At 31.0% G+C, this 26,465-nt stretch overlaps 5 protein-coding genes across 6 annotated transcripts; 2 read left to right on the top strand and 3 right to left on the bottom strand.

Annotated features, from left to right (window-relative positions):
• Nucleotides 1-202: 202 nt before the first annotated feature.
• On the bottom strand, nucleotides 203-6,590 carry LOC122572606 (transducin beta-like protein 3). Its single transcript, XM_043737758.1, has 15 exons — nucleotides 6,364-6,590; nucleotides 5,950-6,001; nucleotides 5,670-5,877; nucleotides 5,400-5,574; nucleotides 4,692-4,862; nucleotides 4,433-4,605; nucleotides 4,038-4,237; nucleotides 3,747-3,950; nucleotides 3,425-3,614; nucleotides 3,229-3,347; nucleotides 2,016-2,174; nucleotides 1,742-1,907; nucleotides 1,452-1,676; nucleotides 509-636; nucleotides 203-418 (listed from the first exon to the last, which is right to left on the bottom strand). The coding sequence occupies exons 1-15, from the start codon at nucleotides 6,387-6,389 to the stop codon at nucleotides 224-226; spliced, it is 2,391 nt and encodes a 796-aa protein (XP_043593693.1). The 5' UTR covers nucleotides 6,390-6,590; the 3' UTR covers nucleotides 203-223.
• A 578-nt stretch (nucleotides 6,591-7,168) lies between these two features.
• On the top strand, nucleotides 7,169-10,792 carry LOC122572608 (eukaryotic translation initiation factor 3 subunit D). Its single transcript, XM_043737760.1, has 3 exons — nucleotides 7,169-7,425; nucleotides 7,501-7,546; nucleotides 9,208-10,792. The coding sequence occupies exons 1-3, from the start codon at nucleotides 7,252-7,254 to the stop codon at nucleotides 10,674-10,676; spliced, it is 1,689 nt and encodes a 562-aa protein (XP_043593695.1). The 5' UTR covers nucleotides 7,169-7,251; the 3' UTR covers nucleotides 10,677-10,792.
• An 860-nt stretch (nucleotides 10,793-11,652) lies between these two features.
• On the top strand, nucleotides 11,653-16,054 carry LOC122572607 (NCK-interacting protein with SH3 domain). The gene is made up of 9 exons (XM_043737759.1): nucleotides 11,653-12,464; nucleotides 12,557-12,741; nucleotides 12,802-13,644; nucleotides 13,720-13,922; nucleotides 13,992-14,095; nucleotides 14,190-14,408; nucleotides 14,478-14,650; nucleotides 14,727-14,824; nucleotides 14,913-16,054. Exons 1-9 carry the CDS (start codon nucleotides 12,440-12,442, stop codon nucleotides 15,001-15,003), a joined length of 1,941 nt encoding a protein of 646 aa, XP_043593694.1. The 5' UTR covers nucleotides 11,653-12,439; the 3' UTR covers nucleotides 15,004-16,054.
• Nucleotides 16,055-16,155: 101 nt separating this feature from the next.
• Nucleotides 16,156-22,548, bottom strand: LOC122572619 (troponin C, isoallergen Bla g 6.0301). 2 transcript variants are annotated; one of them, XM_043737783.1, is made up of 6 exons: nucleotides 22,268-22,548; nucleotides 20,981-21,011; nucleotides 18,929-19,072; nucleotides 18,625-18,744; nucleotides 17,659-17,790; nucleotides 16,156-16,551 (listed from the first exon to the last, which is right to left on the bottom strand). In XM_043737783.1, exons 1-6 carry the CDS (start codon nucleotides 22,268-22,270, stop codon nucleotides 16,523-16,525), a joined length of 459 nt encoding a protein of 152 aa, XP_043593718.1. In that variant the 5' UTR covers nucleotides 22,271-22,548; the 3' UTR covers nucleotides 16,156-16,522. The 2 variants fall into 2 exon arrangements, with proteins under 2 accessions (XP_043593718.1, XP_043593717.1); XM_043737782.1 differs by having other exon boundaries at nucleotides 22,247-22,385.
• Nucleotides 22,281-26,370, bottom strand: LOC122572618 (translocon-associated protein subunit gamma). The gene is made up of 5 exons (XM_043737781.1): nucleotides 26,043-26,370; nucleotides 25,741-25,868; nucleotides 25,568-25,659; nucleotides 25,265-25,466; nucleotides 22,281-22,824 (listed from the first exon to the last, which is right to left on the bottom strand). The coding sequence occupies exons 1-4, from the start codon at nucleotides 26,170-26,172 to the stop codon at nucleotides 25,268-25,270; spliced, it is 549 nt and encodes a 182-aa protein (XP_043593716.1). The 5' UTR covers nucleotides 26,173-26,370; the 3' UTR covers nucleotides 22,281-22,824; nucleotides 25,265-25,267.
• Between the last annotated feature and the right edge of the window lie 95 nt (nucleotides 26,371-26,465).

Genomic DNA, 26,465 nt, shown 5'->3' with positions numbered 1-26,465 from the left:
AGTTTATATTATAGTTATAATAGAAAAAAACTCTTCGAAATTTACAAATATTTTGGTATGTGCTGTTCACATATTAAATAACTAACACTGCTATCTACAAAAATTCTCCATCTACATCCATTTACTATAAAAAGCATTCACATACATACACATGTGTGGTATGTAGAAAAGAAAGTTATGAAAAATAAAGTTACGAAATTTATACAAGTTGTTAGTTATACATTTAGTTTATATTTATGGACGTAATACGTGGTTTCATACGATTGAGAGTATAAGTAAGTAAATGTAGATTTTGTAACAATTTTGTAATTCTTATATAATGGCGTTCAGTATATGGTATCACAGATTCCAATGTAGAAGTTAATTTTGTTTGGAATTCCAAATTTTCCATTTCCATCATTAAAGCATTTATGACTACCTATTAATCATGAACATTACAGAAACATGTAAAATTATAATCAAATTTCTTATTTGAAGGAATAACATATTCAATTATGTGAAAACTCACCTGAGCAACTTGACAATTTTTACTATTGACATTCCATGTAACAGCACACTTCAATAACTCTTCTTTATAAATTGGTTTTAAGTCACGAATTGTTTCTTCAAAGTGGCAATTATTTTCCTTTAAAATGGCTGATAGATGAAAAATAAAAAACATAAGAAGAACGAAAAAGTTCCCGTTCAATTATTAATTTACGTAAAATGATTCACTTTATCTTCACATGTAACATTAACTCTTGCCGGACAAAGTTCGATTATTACCCGGAATTGTAATATTGGAGAGACCAATACCACAGAAATTACGTCCGGAAGGAGTTAACCGTTAGTGACATAACTACTCTTTTTCTTGAAAATTTACTTTACATAATATTAAACATTTCAATAACAGTTCCACTTAACAAAGTTTATTTTAATTAAAGAGCTCAGTGGGAAAGAAACACCTTTTCCAAAATAAAATAAGAAAAAGGAACGGATACATAAGATCTTTATTTATCGAAAGAACTTTGGTTGAAACTTCTACCGTTTTTATGATTATGTATGCTAATGTGTTTTAATATTTAGGAGCATATAGACTTAATTTGACTTTAGCTACAATTTTTTAAAATTAAAGATTGTATTGCTTCATTATTCTGAGTTCTCTAATTAAAAGTAAAATATCTTATCAATGGTTAAGTTTAAAGACAATAAGAATATATGCATATAATAAGAAATAAGAAGTATATTATATTTTAGAAAATGTTAACCTTTTTCAAGATCCTTTTTAAAACTTTCTTGTTCATAAAAAGAAGTGTGCTATTTAATACTTTCTTAATATCACGCAAATCTATTTTCCATATAATGTATAATTTAAGATATTTATAGTTAAGTGAATCATCCAGTATATAATTATATAAGAAGTTATATTAAATGATGCATGCTTATATTGATAATACGTAATTAAAACTTACTTTCTACAATTTTGAGAACTTGGAAAGGACGTTCTAACTTTAAAGCTATGTTTAACGCAGATGTTAATTTATTTGCTTGTAGTAAATTTGCTAGTTTTTGTTCTTCCAATGCAAGTTGTTCTAATTTCATTGCAGCTTTTATTTTATTTTCTTCAGTTACATCTTTCCAAATAACTAGCAATGAATCGCTTCCACCACTGATAATAGTTTTCTCATTTTTACTAACTACAATTAAAGTATGATATAATAAATATAATATATTAATTGAAAAACGTTAAAATAATATTCACCTGCGAGTGTCCATACGCGACTCTCATGCTGTTCTAAAGTACATGCACATTCGGATGTCTTAATATTCCAAAGCTTCAAAAGACCATCTCCACTTGCAGTAATTATTTGCATTCCTCGTGATAAGAATTCTGCTTTTAATACTGACGATTCATGGCCTTCAAGAGTCTATCATACAGAAAAAATTATCAATAATGATAAATATATATTTTAATAAAAATAATTGAGTTATACTAATTTAATAACAATTAGTAACAAATAAATAATTATAATTACTTTTAAACACTGAAGTTCTGTCAGCGACCAAAGTTTTATTGTAGAATCTGCCGATGTCGTCAAAAGTACCTGATCTATAGGTGAAAATCGAACACACCAAACTCCTCTACGGTGACCACGAAATACACCAAGTAATTGTAAATCATCTGCAGACCATAACTATAACATTTAGAGTATGTTTCAAAGTATTTTTAACAGAGATAGTTTCTTAAGTAGTGCATTTATATTGAAATGAAGTTGTATACAGTATTTCAGAAGCTAATGATATATATAGGATTTAGAAGACTAGTAATTAATAGTAAAAAAATTTAATACTAACATTATAGAGCAATATTATGCACCATAACGAATAATACAGTACATATAAAATGTCTATGAAGATATATAAAATAAACATTATATCCATATAAATATCCGTTCAATTTTCGAATATTATGTCTTATGTTAACAAAAATGAAATATTTTATCAGAGGATATTCCACTCTTCCCATTTAACACATTGACTGCCACGCCTGTTTTCAAAAAAATCTCTGTCAGGCCACGCGTGTAGCAGTACCAAGCGTTCTCTGCTCGTTACTCTCATCGACATTTTCATAATGCGAGTCGCTCAACTGGTGGTCTTACCTCTCATTTCTTTTGTTTCCATTCCTTCGCATTTGTTTCTCATTTCTCCATTTTCTAAAAAATCAGTTTGAATCTTGCCCGAGCAACGAATGGTATAACTTAAAATCTCTGCCCTAATTCGTTATAATGTCGAAAAGAAAAATTGAAAACTTATTTCTTAGTGAGTCAGATAGCAGTGAAAATTTCGGAAGAAGCATTAGACGCGCATGCAAACTATGTTATGCAAATAAAAGGCGTCGAATGGACCGAATAAAGACACAAATGAATTTGAAGAAAACAACAACTTATTGACCAAATTGTCCCGACCAACCTCAGCTATGTATGCTTTAAAGTTTTAGATTCTAAATAATTTTTTTAATAAACCATTTTCGTATTACTTTTATAACAATTCAACAGTTTTATTATTATGGAATATCTTTTCGAACACCTACGGTGATCCTTCGCAAGTAGTCAAATAAGCGACACCCGAATATGGGTTACGTGGCCTGACCAGAAACTTTGCTGACACCCGAATACGGGTGTCATGGCAGTCAACGTGTTAAAAGAAACATCCTATATTTTGATGTACAATGAATTTTATGTATTATACCTTAGCTGTTTTATCTTGTGATCCAGTAGCAATTAATTTATCATTTGGTGAAATATTCACGCTATTAATATCTTTTTGATGAGCCAATGTTGTATGAGCAACATTTAGAGAGCATGTGTCTGCAATCATTGAACACATAAAATAACACTAAGTGATAGAAATAATAATTTATGATATAAAAAGGTATTTTGTTTACCTTTAAAATTAATATTATTTGATAAGTTCCATAATTTAAGACATGAATCTTGACTGACAGAAGCAAAAAATTTTACAGACATTTGAGAAATTGCTACAGAACCAATGGGAGCAGTATGTCTAGTAGCAGATGCAATGCAAGATACTTTAGTTGTTTGTTTATCCATAAGCCATACTCGAATACTATTGTCCTATAAATTATGAAACATTATTAAAAATTTCATATATATTTCATAAATATTTTTTCTTACATTAAAGCAATTTTCGCAACTATATATATATTTCAATTCAATAATAATTTATGAAATGTATACAATATATACCTTTGCTGAAGAAATAAGTAAATAGGCATTTGCAAGTGTAGTAGCAAGAGATAACACAATATCTGTATGACCACATAGCAATTCGCAATTCATAGTTGAAATATTGTACAGTTTTATATCACAACTATTTGTAGCAATAGCTATATGACTCTCATTATCTCCAAGATATACAATATCTAAAATTTCATCACTGTAACCTACTAACTATAACAATAAAAATTGTATTCATTATAGAACCTGCCTATTATATAAAATATCAATTTTATTATTATTTTTAAAAAACGAATTTACCTGTTTCAGGCAATCAAATGTTTCTAATGAATGGATAATTATATTATGATCAACCGTAACTACAGCAAAGTTATTACTACTATCATTATAAAGTAAATGTATAATTGATAGAGATCCTGTTTCCTTCGCAGCTGATACCATGGAATTTTTTTGCACATATACTTCTTTACCAGTCTTCATCTCCCAAATTTTTACAACTCCTAAGGGAATTTGGATTACAAAATAAATATTTAATTATTATTTATAAATTTGTATTATTCTAAAAAATATATAAATTATATTTAAAAAAAAAAACAAAATTTTGGAACAGCCAAATAAGATGTAAATATTCTTGACAAAAAAATTGACAAATATTAATTTAATCCATATAAATATTGAAAAATGTATGATTGCACCTTTTTCTCCTGCAGCAGCAACATGTATAGCATTTTCATCTTTGTTATAAAAGGGTAGTAACATATTTTTAGGTATTATAAATATATCTTCTATTTCCTCATAAACTGGTAAAACTCGTATTGGTGATCCAGAAGAAAGATTCCATAAAATAAGTACTCTATCCCTTCCTGAACTATATAAAACCAATGTGCATTATACATATCACAAATTTTATATTTAGTAATATATAAGATAAGAAATGTACTTTCAATATATTACCTAACTAAATAATTCTTGTCCTTGAGAAAAGATAAAGAAGTAACTTTACTGAAATGTCCAGAAAGTATAATTTCTTCTTTACCAGTTTTAATATTCCATCCATGGATTTTGATATCATCGCCAGCAGCAAAGATAAGCTCTTTTTCAATATTTGGATAAAAAACTAAAATACTAAAATTATATTATATTTCACAAATTTTATAAAAATTCATATACTATACATTATATATCTTAAAATGATGTAATTGAAAATAGCAAAGAAATGAGCAATGATAGCAAAAGAAATGAGTGATCATAAAAACCAATTTCCACACAATTTGTTAATTTAAAATTTTACATCTGATTTTCAATTTTTGAAATATATTACAGAATATTGCAAAATTTATATGAATTAAAAGAATTACAGCATGTTTTACAGCAGTATGCATTCAGTGATTCTGTTCCATATGTAAAATAATAATGTTTGTTATAATAACTCAAAATTTGTAACATTTATAAAATTATTGAAAAATATACACATTTTATTAAAAACAAAAGATAATACAAATTATAAATCTTTAATATATCATTTAAATACATGCAATTTTTAGAAAATGTTTGCATAGTCACATTTCTCATTCAAATATATGATTTCATATTTTATTATGAAATATGTCTAAAATTTTTATAAATAATATGAAAATATAATATTTTGTTTAAAATGAATACCTTATTACTCCCTGAATTCCTTTTAGATTATGAGTACAAGTATGATGTTGTAAATTCCATAATCTGACTGTACCATCACTACCTCCAGAAGCCATCAAATTTCTTTCAATAGAATGAGCAATACGAACTACAGGACCCTTATGAATAGATTTCCATAGTTTAATTAATTTATTATCTGTAATAATAGTATGCATATTATTGTATTTAATTAATTATTCATAATAAAATTAAGTAATGTTATATATTTATATATTATACAATGTTATGTACCTTTCCAGTTCCATAATTTAAAAAGACCACTTTTGTGATGTGTAATGATGTTTAAGTCATTATTACTTGCAATAAATGTGTTGATTGTATCTTCCTCTTCATTGCTATTGCTTCCTCCCAAATAAGATATTACTGTACCACTCTTTACTGATAATATAGAAACAGTACCATATTTTTGGCAGAACATATATTGTCCATTTGTACTCCACTATAATGCAAAGTAACAATTAAATGATAAGGGAAAGAAAAATAAATAATATGTATTTTTTAGTCAACATACTTGAACATTTCCTCCTGTATAAAATGCACCATGTTTGGATTCAACTTCGAACCTGGAATTGAACATAATTAGCTAAATACATGTACACAAATCATATTTTCATACCAGAATCTTTTTCCAAACGAGGTTTTAATGCATAAATACATAGTATCTGTGATCTGAAATGATACTAGTAATATATGCTAATTATATCGCATATAATTCAATATAATGAATAACGAATGAATGTTTATTAAAATATTTCATAGGAAACAAATAGATATAGCATATCATATAAATAACATATTAAAACCTTCTTATTTAAAAGCATACAAATTTATTTAAATTTATATTTAAAAATATTTTCTTAGTGTCTTATTATTCATAAAATAAACTTAATAACGTTATTTTAAGAAATTATTAGGAATTACTCACGCTTCTTTTAGAATAACGGTGCTCATTTTTTATAAATTGCTATGAATATTTAATTATGTTTTTTAAATATGTACTAAATTTTATTTACATATCTTATCTTTAAATTGCGTTAATCGCTAACACACAATGTCGTAACACACGTGCACTATTCCACTAAATATAAATATATACTGGAATAGTAAAAACATGACAAAAATCTTCATGAAAACTATAGACCTAAGTGAGTATTTATATGTATATTATTTAGTGCTGTATTTAGTACTATGGGGAAAACCACATGAAAACCAGCCTTGAATCAAACTAAGAATACACATTTATAAAATTTTTGATATCCTAATAAATATCGTAATAAACTGGAGCAAATAACTTCTTTATATTTTGAAAAGTGTGAATGGAATTAATTAAAACAATCTTCCCTCTCTAGTTTTATCTAAACATGTAGTCTCTTTGGTAGTTACCGACCGTGGTTCTAAGCAAGTTTAAAAAATCGTACAATTGGTAAATCTTAAAACATTATAACTAATCTCTTTATGACGAAATTAAAAAACGAAATTTCTAGATTTATAAGGCGAATTCTTGAACTGTTTAGGAATTACATTAAAGCCTTAACTCTCATAAATCTTTCCTGCGTAATATTGTTTCAAGTTTGTACGTAGTTAGTTAATTCCATGCAATTTTTGCAAAGTACTATTTGGACACGATTGCGCTATCTATCGGTGAATCAGTAGTACTAACAAATAGTTAACTCTTCACCGATGCATGGCGCCACCATGTTTCCTTTTTAAGTATGAATGAAACTTTATCGTAAAAAGTATCATGGCGTCGCCGGTCTTTCCGGCAAATAGGTTGTGCCATCGTGTCTCACGTCTTTCGTACTAAAAGTACAGAATGACGGACGACGTGGTTGTTTTAGAAGATGCTGTTCACAGAGAAGAAGAGATAGCCCACTTTCAAGCTCCTGCAATTCAACATAATCCCGATGGATGGGGTCCTTGTGAGTTACCTGATCAATTTAAAGATATACCTTATCAACCATTCTCAAAGGGTGACAGATTGGGCAAGGTTCGTTGTAAATGTGGTTTCTTTTTCCTTTGTTTATGGAGATTCTTCACATTTTTATCTTATTTTTTGACATAGATATCTGACTGGACTACACCAGCTTTCCAAGATAAAAAGTTTCCCAGTAAGTGTTATCATTTATTTAACCTATACACTTCTATTTAACATTAAGTCATTTATTAAAAATAATTATGAATCTAGCTGATTATATTTTTATTACCAACTGAACTTTACTTTGGGGGATCAAAAATTGTTGACTCTTTTTTATTTATTCTGTAGTGTTCGATAAGTAGAATCATAAAATACAAGTATTAAGTTTAAGTATCTATCAATTCAAAAGTTCTGTGTATATACAACAAAGTATTTTGCAGTTGTTTTATACATTATGCACTTTGACGCCATATTGGTTTCTATCCGTAATTTGTCCAATTTAGGTTAGGCTTAGAGTTAAGATTAGGGTTAGGTTTTGGTCATTACATTGATGTAACATGTAAAATATGCTAAAATTATTTGGTCTTGCATACGTATAACTTTTGAACTGGTGGATTCCTAAACGTTAACTTGTATTTTTGAATAACATTCATCGAAGACTATCAGATGATATAAAAGAAAAGTCAATAATTTTTAATCTCCTTAGGAGTGTATATTTATAAGTCCTAGATTTATTAATTTGTTATTAAGGTTTAATCTAACTGTAATCTATCATAATTATAATCTAACCATAAAAAATAAGCAGAGATCTTCACTTTATACTTATTGGTAGTATATTAATAATTAAACAATGTAGATATTATTAATTTTGTTAAGGAACTTAAATTTAATATGTTTTACAATTCTAACTCTTGTTATTTTAACAAAATATAATAAACCATAAGTTATAGCCATATATAACATGAGAAATTTTTAAATTAAAATAAATTCAATTTAATTTTTTTCTTGAATTACTATTAGCTGATTAATACTAAGAAATCAATATTATTTATTAAATTCTAAAAGAATGTTTTCTTATAAGATTACTATAAATTTTTTGTAATATTAGGAAATCAGGAACATCTAATATTTGTAATATAAGACTTTCGTTTTCAATTAAATATCAATATAATACTTAATAAAGTATAAATTTATATTACTAACAGTTTTTTTTTATTTTAGATATGATTTTATATACTTCATTTCATTATTTTCAATTTTACTTCTCATATAATTAAAATCATTCTGTGTCATATAAACCTAATTCGTATTTATATATTATTTAATTAAAATAGTAAATTCAATATTATAAAAGACATTATGAGATTAAAAGGTAGTAATTCTTTTTCTTTTATATGAAAACTATAAGGTAGATCACATTACACCAAATTAACCCTGTGCAGACTACCGTGGCATATATGCGTTCTGCGTAAACCATCAATTTGACCAAGGAACTCATATATGTGTCCCACGTAAACACGTCGCCATGATCGAGAAATTCATATATCTCATATATGCATATATTTAAAAGACTCATATGTGTGACATTTTATTTATCCTGTGGAGAATCTGTGCATGTACATATGTCTAGAATTTGACATTTTGGAATGCTATGAACGAAAATCGCGTCTAAGCAGAAATGTGCGCTGGCAATTTTAAATGACTATCGCGGCAGCAGCTCGGCCTCGCGGTACGACTGACTTCGAACCGTTCCGTCCGCGAAGGGTTATATAATGATTAAATTAATAATTTTATATTTAGATTTTCCATCAATAAATTAATATTTTATATGCAGAAAATCTTCATTATTTACAGACAAATATACATCACAGTTTGGTTCAGGCAGCCAATATGCATACTATCATGATGAAGATGAAACGACTTTCCACTTGGTTGATACAACCCGTGTACAAAAACCGCCTTATCAACGTGGTGGCAGATTTCGTCATAATCAACGGAACTTACGTGGCCGTGGAAGCCAGCGTGGTTCGTTGAGCCAAATGCAACAACTTGGTAAATTAAAGCTTCGCGAGAGAGATCGTAAAGGACAAGCGAAACGTTGGGGTAGACAACAAGGTTTACGTAATCATAAAAATCAACCACCAATTAAAATTCGCGACGCATCCGTTACTGTAAGACCTGATTGGGTAACTATTGAAGAAATGGATTTTCCACGTTTAGCAAAGCTATCTTTACCTAGTATTAAAGATGGAGAAGATATTTTATGTTGCGGCTCTCTTGAATATTATGATAAAACTTATGACAGAGTGAATGTCAAAAGTGAAAAGCCACTGCAAAGAATTGATAGAATTTTCCATACAGTCACCACTACTGATGATCCAATAATTCGTAAGCTATCAAAAACAGAAGGAAATGTTTATGCTACAGATGCAATTTTAGCAACAATAATGTGCTGCACTCGTAGCAACTACTCTTGGGATATCGTAATCGAAAAAATTGGAGACAAACTATTCTTTGATAAACGAGATAATACTGAGTTTGATTTATTAACTGTAAATGAAACTAGTGTTGAACCTCCTCAGGATGATGGAAATTCTTTAAATTCCCCTAGAAATTTAGCTTTGGAAGCTACATTTATTAATCATAATTTTTCTCAACAAGTACTAAAATCTACTGAACCTAGATTTAAATTTGAAGAAGGAAACCCATTTATTTCAGAAGAAGAAGAAGGTGATGTTGCTAGTGTTGCATATCGGTATAGAAAATGGGATTTAAATAATGGAATTGTTCTTGTTGCAAGATGTGAACATGATGCTGTAATGCAAGGTCCTAATAATGAAATTCAATTTTTAACAATTAAGGCTCTAAATGAATGGGACTCAAAATTAGCCAATGGTGTTGAATGGAGGCAAAAATTAGATACACAGCGTGGTGCAGTATTAGCAAATGAATTACGCAACAATGCTTGCAAATTAGCTAAGTGGACCGTCCAAGCATTACTAGCAGGTTCAGACCAATTAAAATTCGGTTATGTCTCTAGAGCAATGGTTAGAGATTCTAGTAAACATGTTATTCTTGGTACACAGCAATACAAGCCAAATGAATTTGCAACACAAATCAATCTTAATATGGATAATGCATGGGGTATTTTACGATGTATTATTGATATTTGCATGAAACAGAAAGATGGAAAATATCTAATTATGAAAGATCCAAATAAACCAATGATAAGATTATATGATATTCCGGATAACACGTTTGAAAGCGAAGGAGAAGAAGATGAAGATGACGATGAGCCTGTTAATGATGCATTTCAGAGTTAACAGTTTTAAATTTTCTTAAACTTCTCTGAATTAATATGTTAAAAGTCACTGATTTGTACTATGAATATATACTGTAAGAAGGGAGGAAAGTGGCATAATAAACTGCTTTCAATTCAGCTTTTTATTATCTAATTCTACAAAACCTCTACAAACTAATTTCACATTAATATAAAATATTTATGTATTTAATTATATATAACATTATATAGTTAAATTTCATTTTATCCAATTCAAAGTTACATTTTTTATACATGTATTAATATATATATTAATTACTTAAGCATTTTCCTCATTTCATTTTCCTATTTTCTTTCAATATGATAAACATTATATTGCAACAAAACAACATTGATTTAATTAAATTTCATATAGATTTTGGTGATAAAGTACTTTTGCTAAAGTGCTTTTCTCTTACATATTGCCTTTAAATTACAAAATATTTGTTAATTTCTACTGTGATATGTAAGCACTGTCGTATACACAAACCTGGAAACTCTAGTAGAGGGTGTAATGCTCTTAATGTCTGGAGTTGTACTTTATAAATCGACCACTATAGAACGCTACAATCGATAAGTTAGCTCATATCTATATAAGTTCATATCTAACGCCACCCTTTGGTGAAAGTATTGAAAATAAAGAATATAAACTAAACCATTGAGCTTACTCTATAAAGTACTTTTCATAATTTTTCACTATGTATTTAAACTAAGTACATATACAATATTTCATTCAGTATAGAAAAATGTTTAAATTATTAAATATGTATTATTATTTCCAATAAAAAATTTTAATAAAATTATAACTTATAATTATAAATCAAATATGTATACATATATATAATACTTTTATATTTAATGCGTATATTGAATAGTTTGTTTTTAGTATTTCTTAATTCATTAAATAATTGTGTAATCATGCATCAACACTATCTATAATATATGTAAATAATATCATGTCCAAAATATTATTGACGATTAAAATATGTTAATATTATAAAATTCTTATTGAAGGTGTAGAATTATAGTGTGATTTCAGAGTTTACAAAAGTTTTTAGTAATGAAAAAGATATTTATATCATATGATATTTATTATAGATTAGTTCGACATAAAATAGTAATATAATCGTAGACAAATATACAACTATTCTTAGTAGTATATATATATATATATGTAAGTAGTATTCATATATGTAAGACAGATGTTGGTCTCTATTATCATTATAGTGGTGTCGCTTGTCCCTTTAATCAGGTCTGGGGTATTTCTACACGATGGCGTTACATAACGAATCTTAAGATTTCGATTAAAATGCTTTATTGCGAACAAACTGATCAACATCATCTGGTCACTAAAAACCTATCACTCACCACGGAAGTTTCCAGACCTGTATATACGACCGTGGACACACCTTATGACATTATTAAGAGTCTACCCTTACCACGGGACCTTGCCAGATCTGTGTATACGATCGTGTTATAAGCCTATGTCACTGATATACACATTAATGCATACATACATATAACACGTGTTATGTATCAGTGGCTTGTGCTATGTCCAATCTTTCGAACTTCGATATAGAGGGCCCTGTCAAATTCTTCTATATATGTAGTTAGCTAACAAAAAGAGAGACCGTAGAAAAATAATATGTCGAGCACGAATGAAAGTGAAATTAGTGAACGGTGGTAGGCAGTTCTCCGCCTGTTTACTTCTCACCTGGGCGTTGTCTCCTGGAGAACAAATATTACTTTCCATTTCGATACGCGATCATGGGTGATAATTTTATGAGGTTAGGTGAGTTAGTTAATCGATTTCTCTGCGGCTACTAATTTTCATAGTATTTCTTAAGTACCTAATCCTTTTTGTCATTGTTTTACGCACATTAGAGAACTATGAAGTGCTTAAAGCTCTCTACGATTTCAAGGCTACCTTCGCGAAAACCCTCAGCTTTCAGGAGGGCGATTATTTTATTTTATATCAGACCAATACCAAACAAAGAAATTGGTGGCAGGTCGTTAACAGAGACGGCCAGATTGGATATATTCCCTCGAATTACGTCACCACTGTAAAGGTATGGATCAGATTGTAGTAATAAGTATGTGAAGATCTTTAAGAATGAAATACATTCTAGGTATCATCTCAAGTATTGATCGAATTTCTGGAAGACTGCATAGGAAGTGTGAAGGCTGAAACTAAGAAACAGAGTGGATTACACTTAGACAAGAAGGATCTTCTTCTGAGATTAATAGAGAAAAAGAAACAAGCAGAATCTAGTAAAAAACCTAAGAAGCAAGCTCCGATGCCTCCAGACTTTGGAAATACAACACCTAATAAAGAAATACATTCATCACCTGTTTGTAATACTCAAGAGGGAGATATTAATACTGTTCAGAGTAACACCTCATACATGACAGCACAGACAACTGTGCACAGTAATACAGAACAGAAGGAAGCACCAGTTATCCCACAATGCCAACGCACACCTACAAATGATCAAAGGATGCAATCCCTTCCACATCAGTCTTCCTCTGAGTCACAGAAAATTCAGGCAGAAGTTCGTAAGAGTCCCTCTCAGAGCAATATCAGACAGACTCCTACTAATTCGCCTATAAAGAAAAAAGGTTCATTATGTGATATTAACTCTCATACTGCTTATCAGTTACTTGACCAAGTACGTAGAAATACACAATTAAGCTACGAAATGTCGAAGGTAGCAGTGACGGTAGTTGTTTCTGGATTGCAACAATTGTTGCCCCAAAATGTGAGCTATTATTTTGATGCCTTATTGCATCAGTTAGAAACACCATTCACGGTATCGCAAATGAGTATAGAGGAAACATATGACGCTAATAGATTGAAAGTAATCTTTACAGAGCTTACTTCTTGTAAGGAAGATTCTCAACAGAGAAATTGGATGCTTTATGAAGATGAATCTATTATTGTTGATTATATAAAAGAACTCACCTCTATATTGGTATATCATATATTTATTGTATTAAAAAAATTAATTATTCCGTTTCTATCAGTTAATAATTTGTTAATTTCACAGACTAACGCAGATGCAAATGTATCTAGATATGTTTTACAACAGAATCAATATAATGGAGTTAATATATTGATACAATATTATCAAATGGAACCAAGATGGACTATTAGGCAATTGCTCTTACAGTCGTTTGGAGTAATGTGTAGTCTAGATTCTGTGATCCTGACTATAATGTTAAATAGTATATTGCCTATGGAGTTAGCAAGGTAATATTGGGTAAGCTGTATTATTTAATATAACACTCTAATAATGACTTGATATATCTTTGAATATAGAGATATGAGGAGCAATCCTAGAAATGTAACAAAATTAAATTATTCTTCATTACTACTTACTATGATTTTTTCAATGGGTGAACCCATGCCAATTACACATTTGGGTGAGTAAAGTAGGTAATGCGTTATGTCTATTACATCTTCTTTCCTGACATTTTTTCTATATGTTACAACGTTTAATTCTGAGTTTTATTACAGAGCAATTAGGTTCGGATTTTATAGCATTTATTTTGGACTTAATAGAAAATCCACCTGATATGGATTTGGAAGATCAAATTCCGGATTTGTTTGTAAATTTAATACTATCATACAATTTACAATTCACAAATTCAGAAAATATAGTTCTAAATGCATTGAAAGAAAGATCAGTGGCAAAGAACTTTACTGAGAAGATTTTACTGTTATTCAATAGGGAAGGTGAGACAAAACGAGATGTATTTTACATGAAATAAACTGAAATTCCAGCAAACCTGTGATCTGTTACAGAGGATCCTGTGCGAATATTCGATCATGAACCACCGCCGCCGCATTCTGTGTTGAAATTATTTATCGATCTGTTCAACAATGATGTCACAGCAGGTCTATTCTATACAAATGACGTTAAAGTTCTAATTGATATTATATTGCGCCAATTGTATGATATGTTTCCTGGTGATAAGGTACTTAGAAATATATGTACATGCTTTTACCCCTCTTACAGAAATAAAAGATGTGACATGATTATTGACATTACAGCGCAGACAATACTTGGAATTATGTCGAAGAGTACTTCGTACTTCAAGTTATAATGAGCATAAGTATCGTTCAGAAGACCTATTAAAATGCTTTACAAGGTCTGTATTTGTCATAGTACTATTGCATCATAATCGTAACCATAACATAACTGTTATCACTGTCATAATGTAAAAATATATGTTGTAGAATATTTTGTGAGGAGACTGGAGAAAGTCAGGAAGATCAACAATCAGTACGCGAAATTAGCAATGAATTTCCTCATTTGTTTAAAATGTGACATTTGTTGTCACCTCCCAGTAATAAAAGCTTGGAGGATGATGATTTGCAAACTCTCGTATAAGAAGATTCCGGTACGTACAATGAGGAGGAGCGACGAAGAAAATCAAGTTACCGATCAAAACTTCTTTATTTTTCTAATATTTCTATTTTGCAAATATTTTGCTCAGCTACTATATCAAAAACGCACACACGACTCGCAGAATCTTAAGCGCATCAGATTATATTTTTTTCTCGTTTTAATCTTTCTAGTAAACAATACTATTTATTCTAGTTAAAAAAGGATACAAAAAAGATAAAAAAGACACATAAATCAACATTTAGAAATTATTATATATTGTATATACATACATATATAGATATGTATATGTGAGAAAGAAACTTCTAAGCATGAGGACCATTGGAAATAGCATATAGAATCATTCCAAGTACCGTGATAGTAGATAAATAAATTAGTGTACATGAAAGTAGTCTGACTGCACGAATAAAATATCGAATTAAAAAAGTATCTGAATTACTGCTCTGATATAATATTAAATAAAAGTTTAATTGCATAGTGGGAACATCTATAAAAGTTCTCTGTGAAAATGCTTCAACGCTCGAATAAAGGATTTTAATCCTAATCAAACCAGTTATTCTCTATTATCTCTGTAAATTGTCTAGTCCGCGTCTGTGCAAGTAATATTCTAAGTCATGCATTATTTCTTCAGTTATGTTTGATCCTCTCGTCAACACGCATTAACAAGTTTATAAACTTGTTTAACAAGAGAGAGAGAGAGAGAGGGAGAGAAAGAGAGTTTTGAGACTCTCACAATTACGACCATAAGATTTCTAGAACAAGTTGGTCGGAATAAAATTTCATAGTTTATTAGTGCCACTATTTATAGTTATCGAACTTTCTAGTCTATTGTTAGCTACTCTATTTTTTTAAAAGTATTATACTGCGTTATGTTTATTAAAATTATGACTATTAAGATGTCAATTACAAAGAAATCTCAAATTATTGTGATTATGAATCAAATGTTAAAGAAATAAAAAGTCTAGGCGATTAATGATTTGGTTTCGTTTTTCCTCCTGAACAATATTATGCAATATGTAGATTTTTAACTAAATTATTGTTCGAACATCTTTCATTAAGAAAAATAAATTTTAATATCTTTTCAATAGAGTTTTATTAACAACAAATAAATACTGTCGATGAAAAACTTAGTAGGCGCGATGCAAATGTATTGGGACCCGTATTGCAGCACTCGCTAAAATAGAAGAGAAATCTACAAACGAGGCCATTTTCGTGACACTGAAGACATTTCAAATCGTTCCGAGATCCGAAGAGCTAGAAGATAGAAGAACACGCGTCGTAACGTTAGAAGACATAACCATTGCACGCTTTTAGGCACCGTTCTCGTTTGCATTATAACTTTTTTGGGTTTTAAAAGACACGCAGATAATTAGTTTGAGAGTTGATCGCGACTGCCGCACTTGTATTGTCTTTGAGTCGAAACATTGACATGCCAGGATATTTATTCTCCGGTCATCATTTCCATGAACTCTGAAACAAAATATTTTACTTACATATTTTTAAATATTTTAATTAAAAAAATATTTCTTTATTTTGTATACTTAAAAATATACTTAATATACTTAAAAAATTAAAAATATTCTATCTAATGTTATCGAACAAAGTTCGTAAATGAAGCGAAAATGATACCACCCGTGAAAGATACGTATGATGAAGAAAATTAGTATATGTATATATGTGCCATCTAAATCACTTTATAGACTTAGAGAATATGTACATATATATAGTAACATGTGAAATATGATATGTCAGAGAAATATTAACAATTAGCAAATTTTTAATCTATCCAAGACAAACAAAGGAAGCAGTTATATTTTTCCTCGAATTTGTAAACACATTTGAGACTTATTTATTGATTCGTATATTTTGTGACTATTGGCAATGTTACATTGAAATAAATTATTGTTGATAAACGATGAAATATATTCGTCGTTCTAGGAAATGAAGAAAGATGCCAAGATTTCTGTATCAATGTTGGAATTGGGTAAGTGTAAGTAGTTTGTGTAATACGCAATCGTTAGAAAGTTGAAAGATTTTATGTAAAAGCTTGGAATATCCCACTATTTTGTAAACATGGATATTCTAAATATTAAATATTCTGTACATCTTCATAGTAAATCTTTAGAGTAGACGAAAAGTAAAAGAAATTCATTATAAGAAGAAATGGATTATTGTAACGGAAAAGATTCTAACAGATTTGAAGATTTAGAGCTATAAAAGATTACGCTAATCTCTTAAACTTGTAAGTAAGTAATAAAATAAATAGTGAAATAAGAGAGGTCGATGGTCCTGATTCGCCGATCATGTATAAATAAACCCCAATGTACTCAGCAGACAGCACGTGCGGACTCTCCAGCGTGATAACAAATGATATCACATACTATTTATTCTGTTACTAATTATACTTTGAAAACATTTATCAAAATGTTGGGTACGATTAATATGAATTTAAGAGTACTTCCAAAATAATAACTACACAAACCATAAAATAAAATAAGTCCAATTGTCAAAAAAACAGTCCACACTTAAATCTCCAGTCCACGATAATTAACTAACAGTTGTTCTATTTTTCCTTACCATCAAAGTCAACGGTGCCAGATCCATCAGAATCGATCTCCTCGATCATGATATCCAGTTCTTCATCCGTCAATTGGTCATCCAGTTCTCTGAGGATCTCACGCAAGCACGTAGTGGGTATGTAACCATTTCCTATAACAAAAGAAATCTTTTAATTTAAAAGTTCTAAGCGAGTAGTTTCCTTGAACATCGACCATTGCTTTTCAACGGATAGATTGAAAAATATAATTTATCGTTGTACATTAGTGGAGGGGAGGAAACGGTGAACGAAGTAGTCACATTAGTACACATCTGAAAGTCTTTGGCGTTGGATCATAATTCATGGAGACTTGGGTGACGAAACGAGCTCAATTCTTGGCCGTGTTCCCACAGGCGTAAGCCTTTTCAAATTCGGTCGGCTTTCATTTCCCTGATACGAAACGGAGAACGGCAATATTTTTACGCAGTGCAGGTTTCGCAGAATCGGTTATTCTCGGTCGGTCAATATATCTTTCTTTCTTCTTTCATGCCATTTTTCCTCTACCACTTCCATTCATTTTAATATCTAATTTATCTGAGATCCCGAATGATTATAGTAATGGATTTACGGCATGTATTGTTTGGTGTTAATGTTTAAATTTAAGACGCAGGAAAAATATGTATAAAAAATTGGTGAGGATGAAGAAACTGAGATGCAAGAATATCGGTAGATTATATACAGTAAAAAGTAGATACTACAATTATCAACAACAGTGAAATTGCGTGTTTTCAGAGGAATCTTCCTTGGCTCAGTCAGACAAACATCTTTCAAAATACGAAAACATTTACGAGAGAAACATGTTTTCGGGCTTCTTTCTGCGTCCCTTTCATTCTTACAAGAAGAAAACAAATTGCTTATATCTATGTTACCTATCCAATAAAATAGGAGATAATGAAAAGGAAGACGCCATAGAATAGTGTTACTGGGTAAAACATATATTTAGTTACCTTCTTTGTCGTAGAGCCTGAAAGCCTCTCGAAGTTCTTTTTCTAGGGCTTCCGCATCCTCTTCAACAATGAATTTTGCGGCTAACGTGACGAATTCTTCAAACTCCAGACGACCGGATTCTATCAATTAAAAACAAAATTCCATTCAGAAATTTGCGTTAGTTTAACTTATTGTTAAATTAAATTAATACATATTGTAAAATGACAAAATTTTAAATAAGCTCCTATAGTTAATAAAATTGGACAAACTGCGAATATCACACGAGTATCTGACAAAGATAAACATTGGATTAATGCTACGTACTGTCTGCATCAACTTCTTCGATTAGTTCGTCCAAAATCTTTTTGTTAAAAGGTTGACCCATCAATCTGAGGATATCGGCCACCATATCGGTAGGAATGCTACCACTCTTCTCCCTATCAAAGCTGTCGAACGCTTTGCGAAGGACTGAAAAAATTACGATTAAATATTTTTTTGGTGGAACGTAAAACATCAGGTTGAAGATAGTATGTATGTTTTAGGGGAAAAATCTGATTACTCGTAAGTGGTGTTTCACCGCGTTAAAATTTGTCTATGGTACGGTTACGAATTTAGAAACTGATGTTAATGCCCTTTCGCTCACGATTCTGGCTCAAAGCTTATTTAGCTTGATGCATCACGTTCACGCTGGTTAAAACGTTTATTTATCGTTGTTGACTGATAGTGTGAAGAAATTTTGAACTAATTTATGCAATTATTTATTTTTTACTGATCTTCTAATAATATCTCCTTTTAAAAAATATCCATTTCATTCAATATTCTTATGTAAAAGAAAAGCAATTTTGTGAGGCAGCCAAAAGTATTCATCTTTTTTTCTATGAGCTTTTCTTTTAACTTATATAAAATATACGTTTGTATGAATAATAATGAAATAAAAACTAACTAAAGAATTGCTTTGAATGGTTTCATTATAGATTAATAATATAATAGTTTTCCGTTCGATATTAGCTTGAAAAATCTGACGAATGCCATACATATTTAATAGAAGACAGATTCCTTCGTCTAGCAATTATAGCCCGGATGTTTCGTTTTTTAGAGACAGCGAAACGTACGAGTTTCTATTTTTCGATTCTATTGGAGAATCTTTCCTCTATTTTTACCGATCCGATTCTCTCCGATCGAATCGTCACACGATACCTCCTCATCACACTAAGGCGAGTAAGGCGGTTCTGCAGCTATACATAGGCAGCCTATACCGGCTGCCCCCGATTGAATTGAAGCGCAAATAAACTCTAGGAACGTGCCGTCCAAATAACTTATCTGAGCCGTTTATTCGTCGCTTCGTTTTTATCTTTCCTCTTAAAAATTTTAAACAAATTCTCTAATCAGATTATATTGAATCTTGATATAACAGAAAACTACAATAAAAATTGGATCCATGGAAGTCTTCCAAATCTTTGGGAAGTTCCCCTCTTGTACACGAGTGCTATATTTTCCCCCATTTTTACTATGTCGCCTTGACGTATGTCGAAATCATACGGTTCCCTAACAGAGTTTCTTTGTTCTCAGATTGGCATTCGAACAGAGATCATTCTTTTCTTGTTCGAAACGTAGTTTCTGATATAAAACTATGAACAGACTGTACCTACAGATACATCTTGGGTTACCTATATAGCGACGGTATGCTCCGGAATGATTAACCCCTTAAGAGGTACACGGTGAAATGGATAGAAATAACCTGGATAGGTTAAACAAGCTCCCTTCTCGTTGACGTGAAGGATTAAGCAACCGAAAGGGAAACATAAAGAAGAAACAGTAAACCTTTGCTAAATTTAGCACACGGTGTTCAGTAAACATGATACGATTTCGACGCGAAATACCGGAAAGCCAAGAATGGTGCGCCGAGTTGTATCGTGACACTTGTCAAAGACTCTGTTTTCGGATTTTTATTTCTGAATTTTCAACGAATTTTTGTGTTGATTTAATAACAGAAATCTTCCTTAGATGAATAAAAGGTTTGTTTTTATTTAAGAAAAATAACACAAAAGTTTTTACTTTATAATAAGTTACACATAAAGTTAAGCTTAGAAACAAACATACAGATATGCTTTTTAAGATTATCTTTAACCGCAACTTTCTCAAGTTAAAGACATAATCACTTGCGCCATTTTCCTTTAAACTCCTTATTCGATTTGAAAAACCTAGACTAGAGTATTGGTGTTGTGAAGCGTTCTTTAGATCACGAATTCATTTTCATAATTTAAGATTGAATTGTCACTGATCTCGTGGATTAAAGACTTTATCTGTTGTTAATTCGTGGTTATAGAATGTTAAACGTTAGGATATTAATATCTAATAACTGGTTGATGTACCTACCCGCAATTTGTTCAGGGGGAAGTTCGTCGGCCTGCAAACAGAAAAAAATGAAATTTGACATCCGTATCACAGATCGAGCGGAAAAAGGAAAGTTTCAATCAATCGTAAATCGATCTTGATCAGTTTAAACATCGTTCCTTTACTCTATTAGAATTAATTCGAAGAGATTTCCAAGTGGACGTGCATGGTTAACTTAGCGATTCTTTTCTTTTAGAAAATTCGTGCATTATTTCTGTCTTTTCTTAATGTAATTGAATATTACTTCTTTTGTATTATTATTATCCATTGTTACTCGATTAATACCAATGGTTGCAATAGAGTTCAAGTTGAAAAAGTTGTCCCGAGTTTTGCGACGCTTGGAACTGAACAAAGTAGAAACGATCGTGAATAGTCAGACATCGGGCTATATTCCTTCTTCCTGTCGATTTCACATTTCACTCAACAATTTTTCTTACATTCGTAATACATTCTTTTTGAACATAACGATAAATATTAAGACGCACATTATTATCTAATCCAATTCTAATTTAATTAACAAATGGTTATTTATTTTGGTTATAAATTAATTAATAAATCAACATGAGGAGGGAAAGCCCGAGGAAATTCGCCGTGTAAGAAACAATCACGTTTCCAAAACCTCGCATCTCTGGACCGATAATTTCCGATTTCGGTCACTGTTAGGTCATAACCACTGTTATTGTTTAGACAAGTAAAAATTAAAAAGTTCTAAAACAAAAATCAGAACAGGCCAGAAGAGATATTACAATGAAAAAAAGAGAAATAAAGAGAACAGAGAGAACAGTGGATGCAGATTGCAAGCACACCGCGGCAGAAGCGGAGGAATCAATGTTTCGAAGTAGTCGTTCTTATCAATTTACACCTGTTGCATCGTGTCTGATACATTTAACACGTGTAATTGAAGCGAACACATTCAAATGTGTTGAATACACTACTCGAAATAATTAGAACATTCGCTTTTACAAATTCCATGACAAATAAGTTGAAAAGAGAAACTTCCTGTTCAAATTGATTCTTGAATTACTCCGAGCAGTATATCTTCCAATTTGATAAAATATTCGAAATTCCAATTCGTCCGACGAACACGAGACAAGAGCGAAAAGTGAAGAATGAAGAGTGAAGAGAAACCATAGAGATAAGGCGAGGCACAGTGATGAATTAGACCAGAAAAAGAGAAAAAAATACAATAAATAAATAGAGAGAATATATAATAGGAAAACGTGTATGTTTACCAGGGCGACGACTTACGATATCATCAATAGAACATACCATGGTGGCGCGATTCTCTTTTTACTTTTTTTACTTTTTATTTTTTACTTTGAACGTTTTACTTTCTTTTTTCTTGTTGAAATTAACAAACGAATTTACTCATAAAGGAGGAACTTAAGAAACACTGCGGCTACGACAATCGAACACGACGAAAAAAAACCGTCGTGGAGAATGCGAATGATAAATTGATTATTCGCGACGAGAAAAATAGAAAATCGTGGCGGTTCTCTACGTTCTCTACGTTGTTAGAACGTAGGTGGTATGGTTGCTGTCTGTCGAACACTGTCACGAGGAACGGCCATCGTCGCGGTAATATTCGAAAAGGAGGATATAGCGGTTGCGTGGCGATGCCGGACCGCACCCCGCAACCTCCAGCCAATCGTCAGCTTCTTCTATCCGCTTCTTCACGGGCCTTAAAGCTTTTGGAAAGGCGCTTGCGCTATTTCTGGGATGCAGACGCAGATGATGCCGCGAGGCTCGAAATCAGGGCCGTCTTTTCGTTCCTCGATACTCCAGACTCTGACCCCCTTCGTTTATTCTTTCCTCCCGCGGTATCTCTAAAATCAGATGGATTCTTATTAATTGTATCTATATTCTGGACTATATCTGTACACGTACATAGTGACATGCATACACATATATATATATATTTTTTAAATTTTAAGTTTGATTTATGTTTAGGTAAACTTCTATAGCTATATAAAGCTTTAAAGCTTCATTATTTTGAACTTTGTAGTATTCTTTAAATTAACGGGGTGTTAAAATACTCGAATTCTTTACTTTTCAATATTATATAAACTATTTCAAAGGAAAGCAGAATACAAATCTCATTGCCTCTAGATATAATCATTGTAAACGGATTATAAAGGTGAGCAGGAGTTTTTTTTTACGAGGAAAGTATCGTGCAACATCATAAATAATTCAGGATTGAAATTATGTAGCAGAGGAGGTTGTAGCGAAGAAATTGTGACGGAATGAATTCCTTTTTAATTTTAGACGCGCGCTGGAACAACGTATTCACTTGATTCTTGTTCATTGAAACGACTATGTGTCGCGTGTATGTCTTTTTGAGAAGAGGAAAACGATATTGCTGTACCAGTACGAAAATAGAGAATGAAAATTCTGCGGTCAGCGTAAACGACAGTAAAACGACAAAGGCATACAGTGGTGAAATCGATGTGAAACTTATAGTTTGGAATTAAGACAAAACCTTCACTCTGCGACGAGAAAACAAAAGAAATATCATTGTTTAAAGTCTAAAGTACAATGTTATCCGTGATATGTTTACACGACTTAAATTAATTAGAAGAATTGCCCAAATTTCCTCTTGCTCAGAATGCTTACGAGCCTTCTATGCTCAAATTAATCTCATATACAATTAGTGAACTACTAAATTTCTCTATTCATTGCATAAGTTTCAAATTTCGATCGTACGTATTCAAATAAAACGGTCCGCTTTCTTGGTGCATGATGTAATTGTTTTGATGACAAGGGGAGTTCTAACAACTCATAAATTGTGTAACATTAGCTGACTCGACTGTTTGACGTTGAAATGCAGCGTGAACCTGAGATCGAACGAACAACAAAAATCTCATTGTACACAAAAATCTGAAACTGTTCATTTCTTCGAGATTTTGTCAACTGCAGATCAATCACGATAGTAAAACACGTAACGAGATAGTTATTGATGGAAAATTGCCGGATAATAAGATGAGTTAGGTAACCCGAATCATTCGCAAGAATCGGCGGGTTGTCTGGAAAAGGTGGTTCAACATTTGGAAAAGATCCAAAATGCACACAGCTAAGTAACACGTTGCATAGTAAAAGCTGTAAATTAGTAATCATCAGCGATCGCCACCATCCAAGCAACCATCGAATATTTAGTCTGGTTGTTTTTGGTAGGCTACAATTTTTGTTATTTCCTGCGTAATAATCGAATCTCAATTTATCCGAAGAAAATTGCTTAAATTACGTGAATATCACGTAGTGGCATAAATCAAACAAGGAAACTGATATGTCTTTGCCAAATGCACAATCTTGATTGTGCCAATATGCGTTTCTTACGTTATAAAAACCTTCGAAACGCATAAGTTTATTCCACAATATGCAAGCGTTTAAAGACATAGTAAAAGTCCTAATAAACATAAATCAATAAATCTTTTATCCCTGACAATGAGATACAAACTGTACATCATCGCACAATTTCTCATAGCAAACGATTAATTTAAATTACCAATTACATATGTGTATGTGTATATCGAAGTGCAGCGACTCTTACGCAACAAAATGCAAATGATAATAACACGGTATAGTATAAGTGAATGTTTACATTTTCACTTCTGCACAGGAATAGAATATACAATTTGGCGAGAGATTTTCTTTCGATGGGTTATACGCTGGCGCAAATCCAAGTTAAACAAGCAAATAAAGCATTAGAATGGCCAATGTTGGACTGCGTATAATGGATTACAATCTGCGATCCGTTATAATTCGTCAACTGCAATAGAACCGGTTTAATTCATATGAAAATATTTAGTCTCTTGTAAATGTTGGTAAACCATAATTCGAACTACTATCGTATCACAAATATTGTTAACAATGCTGAAAAGAAGGATTATGAAATTCTCTGAAAGATAAGCATACGGTCCATTGATTTCCTCAGCCGTTTTTTAGGCAGCTTGACAAACGTTGTAATCGGACAAATGATGCGAAACCAACATGATCAATTATTTTTTATGTAATTAAATATAAAGTACACATAATTCTGATGTTATTACAACACAGTTAAAATTGCAATCTAAGTTACGAAGACATGAAAATATTCTTTAATAACAATTTCGTTTTAGAGATGAATTTAGTATGGCAGATTAATGAAATTATCATAAATAAAAACATTTTTATTACATGTGTCCATTCACTCATGAAAATAATTACAAAGCTTCACACAGGTATCTTGGTAACTTAAATGATTATTATCATGCATTCTACACAGCATACATTTTATTGAGATCCAGTTGACAATAGCGCTAACAATGCGCTCGTTGCACCGACGGAAAATACATAATTTACAGCTGGTGTGAATGTCTTCAGAATGTAGAAAGAAGATACAATTACAAGAGCTAAGAATAAAGCATTATTGTAGAAAATTGAGAATGTTGTTGCTTCATAATCAGCTACTTCATTTTTCTTCCATAAAATCCTGAAAATTTGATTATTTTACATGTATTTCAGTTTTATATATGTACATATATATATTTATATACTTTGTACTTAATAATCTGTAAATAACAATCTTTTTACCTTTCATCCTTTTCCTTCTTGCTCATCTTCTTGTCTTCTGATAACTTTCTGCTCATTTCCTTCGTCACTGCATCTTCCCTTTTTACTGCAATCTATTAAAAAATATAAAGTCTTTTTCAATAAATCCCATAACATTGTGCTAATAAAACATTCTGTTGCCATTCTATATATACCTTATGCTTTAATACGAATTTTGTATTTTTATACGCGAGAGCAAGAGCATATGTGCTCGCTAATGTTACTAAAACGAAGGAAATTAAATTAGCGTAGATGTCAATCAAGTGAATTCTCCAAAAAAGCCCTGTAACAAAAAGATAGAGGTTATCTTCAAAAACGCTATAGTTTCCATGTAATTACTTACTTCCTTACAAAACCATAATACAAACATATACTAAAATTTATTATAGAATTTATAAATATCAACAAAGTAGCGGTATAAATCATATTTCTAAACATTTTGAGAATGTGTACTCACAGATGGGGATAGCCGAAACGATAAAAGCATTGCCGTAAAATAACGCTGAAGATTTTGTTGACACATTTCGCGAGAAATCTTGAAGAAGAAGCTCTTCTTCTTTGGTAAATGCTTTCGATTTTCCTGACATTATTTTATACCACTTTATGCTCAGATCCCCTCAATTTTCTCCAAAACAATCGTCACACTACTTCCGCGCGAATCGAAAATCTCCTTAGCGTTCTGGAACGCATGCGCATAAGCGGACTGTGTGGAGATTCGTGTGACAACGTGTCCACAGAAACGTCATTTCAATGAAAGCACAAATTCTGCCATCTAAAGTACTTTCTAAGAAGTTCCTTATCACATTTTAGTTGGTTACGAAGAAATCTATCATTTTCCACATTTAATCTATTTTCTGTCAATTAAAAAATTTATCGAGGA

This window comes from Bombus pyrosoma, linkage group LG11, assembly GCF_014825855.1.
Source record: "Bombus pyrosoma isolate SC7728 linkage group LG11, ASM1482585v1, whole genome shotgun sequence".
Lineage (NCBI taxonomy): Eukaryota > Metazoa > Arthropoda > Insecta > Hymenoptera > Apidae > Bombus > Bombus pyrosoma.
The sequence above is the reverse complement of the archived record's forward strand: the minus strand, read 5'-3'. Positions and strand labels throughout refer to the sequence as shown.